General features: G+C 50.5%; 2 protein-coding genes across 2 annotated transcripts in view; one reads left to right on the forward strand and one right to left on the reverse strand.

Moving 5' to 3' along the window:
* Window positions 1-29: 29 nt before the first annotated feature.
* Window positions 30-3,446, reverse strand: AK88_01935 (uncharacterized protein; the record flags this gene model as incomplete). Its single annotated transcript, XM_012479570.1, has 5 exons — window positions 30-772; window positions 1,400-1,585; window positions 2,179-2,283; window positions 2,468-3,191; window positions 3,366-3,446. Coding segments are annotated over 5 exons (1,839 nt in total), but the record flags the coding sequence as incomplete, so codon positions are not given.
* Window positions 3,447-4,949: 1,503 nt separating this feature from the next.
* Window positions 4,950-8,929, forward strand: part of AK88_01936 (uncharacterized protein) — a gene marked incomplete at both ends in the record, with an annotated part of 5,429 nt that continues 1,449 nt past the window's right edge. The window contains 6 exons of the mRNA XM_012479571.1: window positions 4,950-5,027; window positions 5,175-5,913; window positions 6,129-6,194; window positions 6,639-7,010; window positions 7,457-8,118; window positions 8,290-8,674. Of these exons, the coding sequence (XP_012334994.1) occupies window positions 4,950-5,027; window positions 5,175-5,913; window positions 6,129-6,194; window positions 6,639-7,010; window positions 7,457-8,118; window positions 8,290-8,674 (2,302 nt within the window). The remainder of the gene's footprint in view (window positions 5,028-5,174; window positions 5,914-6,128; window positions 6,195-6,638; window positions 7,011-7,456; window positions 8,119-8,289; window positions 8,675-8,929) is intronic.

Genomic DNA, 8,929 nt, shown 5'->3' on the forward strand with positions numbered 1-8,929 from the left:
CTTACCTTCCAAAGGGAATAACCAAGAACGGCCACGATGACGGAAGCGACGAACAACAGGATCGGAGTAGTGGCGGTAAGGACGTCCGCGGTTAGGTCGGGGCCATCGGGACCTCCGGGACCCTTAGGTGGATGTTCACTTATAACTGTCCTATGTGGATCAATGGGCGCAGCGTTTGGTCCATATGCTCCCCCGATACCATCTGCATGTGGTTTAAAGTCTAAATCTAAACCAGGGTCCTTGTTCGCATTTGTTCCATTGGAACCAGTGCTTTGTACATTGTTGCGTCCGGGGGAAGGAACAGGACTAGGGGGTTGGTGACCAGTAGAACCAGTACCGGAGGAACGTGGATTCGTAGTGCCCGTGGAGCCAGTACCAGTAGAACCTGGACCCGTAGGACCAGCTGCACCAGAGGAACCTGTGTCATGTGTGTGACCATGTTGATCAGGATCAGTGGAGGTAACTGGTGCCTTGGGGGGCTGGGACTCTTGAGATGGTTGTGTCGTGGGAGAGGATGCGGCAGTATGCCCATCATGGGCTTTATCATCCTTAGCAGTATTGTCGGCCAGCGGTGGATCAGGCTTACTGCCACCGGAGGCTGAGGAACCGTTACCAGTAGTTACTGGTGCCGGATCTACAACTTTTGTTGTGTCAGTATGGGTATTATCAACACCGGTGGTGTTCGTTTTGGAAGAATCATCCTGGCCATTAGAGGCCTGGCCTTCAGGTATCTCTAAATTCTGTGTCGGTTCAGTGCCTGCTCCTGGAGTTCCTGCAAGGGCTCCCAACGGGAACAAGTGGAAATATGAGGACTCTGAAGTGTGTACGTTGCATGGCTACGACAATGGTCATCTTTGTGCATGGTCTGTCGGCCACACGGTGCGTCGTTTAAGGTTGACCCGTGTATTGGGACGGCGTGGCAGGTGCCACCACGGGAAAAGACTCTCTCTCTCCCACGCAGCACACAACACACACACACAGTGTGTGTCGATGTCTCTACCTGTCGACGTCTGTCTGCGTCTCTACGACACTCTACATCCCGCGGCGGCTTACTCTTCCCCGCGTCGCTCTGCCCCTAATTCTCATTCGGCGTTTGGTTTCTCTCTCTCCGTGGTGTCTCTCCCGCTGTCGCCGGAAAAGTTGTTTCCTTTTCTGTCTTTTTTTTTGTGTGTTGCATGTTGTGTCCTGTTTTCCTTCTCCCAGAAGACTCAGTCACAGGGGTCCGTCGGGACAGGGACCGCTGCGTGCACAGTGCTATCACGTGAATCTGTACGTGCCGTACCTGAGCATGCGGTAGATGAAGGAGTACTGAGGACCTGAATTTGAACACGTCCACCGCCTTCGGTTGCATGACCGACTGTCTGTTGGACAGGGGTGCAGGGTACAGTTGTGTTCTTACCTGCAGGTTTCTTTGTTTCGTCCGGTGAGGACGGGCATGCGGATCCCGATTCGGAGGACGATGTGGATGGGGGTGGTGGTGGAGGTGGGGGTTGATGTCCAGGTCCTGGCCCTTGACCCGGTCCTTGCCCGCCTGCACCTGTCCCTGATGGTCCACCGTCTTGTGGAGGAGGTTGTGGGTTCTTGCCTGCGGCAAATGATGCAAGGAAGAAAAAAGAGTAGATGATAACAACAAAGCACACAAGTGGTACAGAAAGAAGGGGCAGAACGGTTCGATCAGGTAGCGGCAGGGTAGGGTCGGATTGTAGCAGTTGCACATATGTTGTCGCCGTCCCGCCTGCCTCGTGCCGCTGCATCCCTCGTCGTCTTCGCTCGATGCGTAGCCTTCGCTCGATGCGTAGCCTTCGCTCCATCCGCACGCACCATTGTCACACCACTGTGACGCCGTCCCGCACTCACACACACACCTCTTCTACACTCATCCTCGTCGCCACTACGGCTGCACACTCATCGCTGCTACGGCTGCCGTCGTGGTGGCCGCTGTGCTCGGCAATGGTGCGTTGAGCGAAGTGGGGCAGCTGCCGTCGTGGTCGCCGCTGAACGTCAACGAAGTCGTTTGCTGTGCTGTTGCGCCGCGTGTTCGTGTTGTTGTGGCGCCATCTCAGCGGTGCGCAGTCGTACGGTCAGTAGGCGGCCGTTGGCATGCGTGCGGGCCGTATGCGTACGTATTCGTAATCGGCCGTATAGTCGTATTCGTGCTTTCTCCCCGTCGGTCCTTACCTGGCGGTCCCTGTGGTGGTGTGGTTTCCGGCGTTGCTGTAGTTCCTGGGTTTGCAGCGACGGAGTCCTTGCCGGGTGGTGGCGCCGGTTGAGTCTTCGCCGGATCTATGAATAATGATAAAGGAGTGATCAGAGTATGTAGGAAAGTGCAACCTCAAAATTTCTGTCGACATGCGCTCATTCTTGCATGTTCGTATTCGTGCTCCTTCCCTCTCTTAAGTCTCTGCTTATGCGCTTTTTCCGCTCTACACCCACATTCCTAGTACATTTCCTTTGTCTTTCCTCCTACCTGGACTGAGCAAGCTATTCCGGTCCTGTACTTGATCTTTCGCTGTATTCCTTCTTCCCTCTTTCTGTTCCTTTACGTCTTGCTGCACCTTCTTCATTTTTTCCATTATTTTATCTTTGATTTCTTTTTCGTCAAGTACACCTTTCCCCTGTGTGTGTTGTGTATTTCCCTGTGTACAGTTTGCTTTTTTCTCTAAATCTTTTATCTTCTGCCACATGGTTGCATTCCCGTTCAACCAGCTTTTGACTGTAGCGTTTACATTCTTCTGCCCAATCTTCGTATGATGATGCCCCTCCCATAAGCATACATTCACGGGCATAGTACCCGCGAAGCCCTGCTGAAGCCGAGCAGCCTCCTCCAGCGCATTCATTATTTTTAATGCATACTCAACACCTGTCTTATCCCCACAGTTTATTTCGATTAAGTAATACATATATATACTGACTATGGCACACTTGACAAATTGCCGCAGTGGATTGTCCGGCCCCCAGTCATGGCCCGCATGCATGGTGCTACCCGTCCAGCCATTCTTGAAATATAGTGCCTCCATCATTAATGTGCACGTTGTTTTCTCCCTCTGTCTTCTGGATCCCCTGTGAATCACTTTACCGTCGTATGAAACATCATTACACGATGTAGCCCAAGTGTGCGTATGGCCCTCCTTCTCAAATGTTTCTAAGAACTTTACAAATGCCTCAAGTACGGTCATAATGTCATCCCATAACTTCGTCCAAGAAGTAGAAAACAAAAGGAAAGGGCCACCTGTACTATATGCATATACATGCGCGTCATGAACGTTGCAGTGTGTTAGAGGTTCCGTTGTCTGCACTGTATACTCATAGGTCCATACAATATATCCTGCCTTCTATTCCATCCTGTACCCTTAAATTTTCCTTACATCTAACTGATCCTGTTGCCCTATTCCTCTCCTGTCTGCCCAATGTCGAATTAGATTAGCCCAATGTACGTCGTTTGCCATATTGTTGCTGCTATATACAGTTATATGAATATGATTTGATTCACATTTGCGCGGCACTGCTGTTGCTTTCCAAAAATTAGCATCACGATGTTGTAGCTCGTGCTTTTCCTGTTCTCCGTATGCTCCTCCTTTTCTTATTATAATTATTTTCCTCGTGTAAGGACAAATTACGTCTCCGCGCACAACAACTGTATCAGCCGTGACCCTATAAATTCTACCTGCAAGTTATGTATACGTATATTGAGCACATAAGCACAAAAGAGGACAAAAAACGAATACACAGAACAACAAAGAAAACAAAAAGTGAAACAGACGCAGCCAGAAAAAACCCCCCAAAACAAAAAAAACACTCTATTCCCCCTCTTAAAAAAAAAGTACACGACTACTACTACTACCACTACTACTACCGCGTGCATAACAACAACAATAAAAAACAAAATATACACACGTCGCGTTCTCCGTTACGCCTCTCCGTCAACGCCTCTCCCGTCCACGCCTCTCCCGTCACCGCGTCTCCGTCACGCTTCTCCGTCAACGCTTCTCCTGTCAACGCCTCTCCCGTCAACGCTTCTAGAAGTCGTGATAAATACACAACCACTACTTGTTCTTCTTCCGCCGCACACCTTCCGCCTTCCGCCGTCTTCGTTCCTGTTCTGTAGAACAAAGGGAACAAAAAAAGTACACTACTACTACCTACACACACAACGCGACATGAATACACCACCCCCTTTCTACACCGGTCTCCACTAAACGCATTCACACACTGTCTCTCTGTGCGTACACCTAAAACGAACGATAACATAAATTTCTGTCGTCTTTGCCGCCCGTGTTGCTCCCCCACATAATATGTGTGTTTCTTCTCCTCCACGACCACTCTGTACTCCCTCTCTGGAACCCTCACTCGAATCCCTTCACTCGAACCGCTTCACTCGGAGACAATGATTCCCTTTTTACACTCGGCTACTTCGTAGAATCGTTGTTACACTTGGCCGCGTTTGCTCGGAGAGACAATCCTCCTCCTTCTTACTCGGCAAAATGCGGTGTACGAAGACGCGGCAACGACGGCAGAAGAATTGACGTTGTTGTTATACTGCGGTTTTTAGGTGTACGCACACAGAGACAGTGTGTGAAGGCGTGTAGTGGAGAAGAAGGCGGGGGGTGTATATTCATGGCGCGTTGTGTGCGTAGGTAGTGTAGTAGTACTTGTTTTTTCTATTTTTGTCTGTCGTTTTTATTTGTATTTTCTTCCCTGTGCCCTATATTTGCAATTCCTATGCACATTTTGTGTTTTTGTACATTCTTCCTTCTATCATTAGGTGCTTTATTTTTTCTGTTTTTATGGAATATTTGATTGCTACCTGCAGAGAGCAGTGAAGAATAAAAGCAGCATTAGGGACTAAACTTGCACGCAAGAGCGAATTCATGTAATATAACAAGAATACGAATAATAGTAATGTATGAGTATTTCCAACGGTACCGTATATTTAAGTGAATAGTAGTAATATGGGAACGGTAGATTTGGCGCATGCATTGGCGGATTGGTTAATCGCCGCGGGAATTTACGATCAGAACCAGTATGAGGTAGGAACATACAGGAATAGAAGAGCAACACGGGCAGTTCAGTGTTAGGGTTTTATTGGTATAAGAGACAATGCAGCGCATCGTGGCATATGGCATTCAAGTACACATGCGCATGTATATATTTCCTGCGTTTCTCTTACATTGTAGGAAATGGTGTGGAACAAGACTAAAGAGATAATGGAGGAATTTGTGCAATACATGGAAACTGCGGAAATAATATCGTATGCAACGCCCTGTGGTAACGCAGGATGGCAGCTCCCCAGTGATCCTACCGATCAAGCCTATGTAGGACAAACGGTGGGGGATAAGATTGTATGCGTGCTTATGGTAGGGGCATTACTGTTCATGAATGGGTGGCATACTGCAAAACACAGTAGACCACAGGAGGATGCAACCAACGCAAGCATACGACAGCACTTGCTATGTGCAATAGTACATATGTTTAGCGCAGTATTAAACGAATCCGTGTGCAAAAGTCAGTGGGGAACTTTTTATGCATGGAAAATAATGGACGAATTAGCGGGGGAGGGCGGTTTTTTGGGAGGTTCAATAAAGAAGGGAACATGTGGTAGAAACATATTTTCGGATGTACAAATAAGGGAACTTGACTTAAATACAGACGTCAAAGCATGGTTAGGACAAAATAGCAAACTAAAAGAGGCAATACAGAAAATAAAAGGAAATACACTGTGCACGGATAGGTGGGGGACGGGATGGAGCCTAGACGAAATCCTGGGGCATGGGAATATAGATGATTCGCCACGGTCGCCGATTGCTCAGATAATGCACGGACTGCAACACCCAATGACGGAAGTATTTAAAGGGCTTAAGCAACAGGTAGAGGAACGCATAGAGCAAAGGCAACAGGCGAAGACGGGGAAGTCCGGTAAGGCATGGCAGGTTCGGGTACACTGAGACAGCTTCGAACGCAACAGGACGGATAAGTACACACACGACAACTACAGACAGTGTCGAAGTAAAAGGGAAAGAGCAATGCGAAACAACATGCAGTTATTTGAACAACGTTCATTTCTGTATCCTTGCAAGAACACAAAAAGTACATACGCACATTTCTAATTCCTATTTGTTCCTTTATTGCAGCGACGGATGGCAAAAACGGACAGGCCGCCAAGAATCCGGCAACAGCATCACCACAGGCACCTCCAGGTAAGGACCGGTGGGAGCAAGCACTAATACGGCCCAACACGTATTATACGGCCGCCACCGACACGAGTGCGCATATGGATGCCGCCAACAACAACACGCACACGAACACGAATACCGACCGTACTGCCGAATGTGGATGCCGCCACAACAACACGCACACGCGGGGGGCACAGCACAACAGCGGTGCTCAACAGCGCTTCTCTTGAGTGCCCCACTTTGGTTGAGCGATGAGCGGCGGCCACCACGACAGCGGTCGCGGACGATGGACGAGATGACGGCGACAAATATAAGCGTACTGCTACCATCTAGCCCCAGTTCACCGAGTACACAGTCCACCGAGCCAACCCGGCCGCTACCGGACCGCACCGTCGCGGCCCCTTCTTTCTGTACCACTTGTGTCGCTTCTTTATCGTCTGTTCATCTTCCTTCCATCCCTCATTACAGGAACGAAACCGGCAGAAGCAGGAGGAGGCGACAAGAACGGCCACAAGCCGTCGTCAACATCACCATCAGGAGCAGCAGGAACATCACCAGGATCCGGAAGGTCAGATCCCGCACCCGCACCACAACCCCCACCTGCGGCACCAGAACCTCCCTCAGGGAAATCAGGCGGTGCAGAGGCAGGAGCAACGGAAGACCACGGTGCTACGGGCGTTGCAGGAGCACCGGCATCAACGGACACATCAGGTGAGGACCAGTGCAACGCGAGTCTTGGGCAGGGCCCACAGAGCTCGGGTTCAATAGTTATAAGTACCGGATGTACACCGGATGCAGATTTAGGAGGAGGACCCCACGTCCCCGATGCTAGAGCTAATGGTAATGTACACTCGGCTGCACATGGACAGACACTTTGAATAGAAATAAAAACAAAAAACACAAAAAAACAACAACACGAACAACGTTTCCGGAGACACAGAGCGCCAGAAAACACGGAGTGAGGAAGAGAGCAACCCAACGTCGAATGAGACTCACGGGGATGTTTGAGCGCCGCAGCGATGGGTCGGCCGCTGGATGTAGACGTCGACGTAGACAGACACACACTGTGTCTGTGTGTGTTGTGCTGTGTGTGTTGTGCGCGGGTGCGAGAGAGAGAGAGTCTTTTCCCGGGTGGCACCTTACCCCCGTCCGTGTCCTGCCTCCACGCCTGCCCGCCGTCCCCGTGGCACCAATGGTGCCGACTGAGCATGGGCAACCATCTATCTGAAACTACAGTTTCATCATTTTCCTTTCCTTACTGTTGCCTTTCCTAAATGTTTACTTAGGAACTGACGACACGAAAACTGGGCCTACACAGGTAGCTGCAGGTCCCCAGGAACTTCCAGAAGGAAAGAAGGATGACCCGAAGGATGGGACATCAGAGTCCGCAGAACCAGCAGCTGGATCAGAACCACAACCAGGACCCTTACCTTCATCAACACCAGATACGGGACACCAACCTGGATCGGACGGTGTCCCCCAGGGACCCACATCTTCTGGGGAACAGAAACCGGACACGCAGGATGGCCATGACCATAGTGAGCCCGGGGTCAACGTACAGAACGATAGGGATCCTTTCGGTGGTGCCGATTTCTGCAAGGTCGATGCCAAGAGGGCAGGAGTAGGTGGAAAGTGTACTACACTAGACGATGGGGCAGAAGTGGTTCATGTACCGGATGAAATCCCTCTATGGGGTATAGGAGCATTAAGCCCTAAAAAGTATGAAGATTTCACACTGGACCCTAATCCACGTGAACTACACATAAAGGACGCAGCAGGGGGGTTCGTGCCACCGGTTCCAGCAGATGGAAAAGTCAGTTCATCGGGTGACACATCACGTGACTATGCTGTCCCCGACCTAACCGACACCGTCCTCACCGCCACTACTCCCGTACTCTTCTTCCTGTCCGCCCTCATCGTCGCCCTTCTTGGTTATTCCCTTTGGCAGGTAAGTGTATGTGGCAACCAGGGCATGCCGCATGTGCAGGATGTTTATACCTCAGAACATCCCTACGGGCTCCAACACATGATCGTTCTAACCAATATGCCCCTACATCCGCGTGCATTCCTTTTATCCTACCGTCCTCACCCTCCTATTTACCCCCCTTTTTTTGCTTAGTACTTTGCGCACCTCGGACAAAAACGACGACGAACGTTTCGCACCGTTCGTGACGTGCCGTCACCGCCACTCGACAAAGAAATATTGGACCATCTACAACGCGGCGAACTGCCGCCACCCGATTACGGGTACACCATGATTAGGGATACGCAGCCCGGCAGATTGCCCGCCGCCCGACGACGACGTCATCCGCGCGTGCATACACGCACGATCATCGACCTACATCTAGAAGTGCTGCACGAATGTGACGCAACCGCGTGGGAAAACGTCAAAGACGACTATTTGCAGATACTCGTGGAGGAGTTTGCACAGGAGTGTGCGCACGATATGATACGGGACGCCAACAGCAATAACAATATCTTGGGTCTTTTGACCTCAGACTATGGTTCACCATGGACCAATGTTTCAGCCAACGCAGACCGACCGCGTCATTACCACGCCCGTCATCCCACCTGCGACGCCACCGTTCCAGCCACACATACACCCACAAACGCCGTAGTCACGGACATACCCACATGTGACACCGTCACGCATACCACCACGAGTGAGGATCCTAAGCCCGAAATCACAGACATACCCACATGTAAAGCAGTCACAGACACACCCACATGTGATCATCCTCAGCCCGACATCACAGACA

This window comes from Plasmodium fragile (genome assembly GCF_000956335.1).
Source record: "Plasmodium fragile strain nilgiri unplaced genomic scaffold supercont1.18, whole genome shotgun sequence".
In the NCBI taxonomy this organism is placed as follows: Eukaryota; Apicomplexa; class Aconoidasida; order Haemosporida; family Plasmodiidae; genus Plasmodium; species Plasmodium fragile.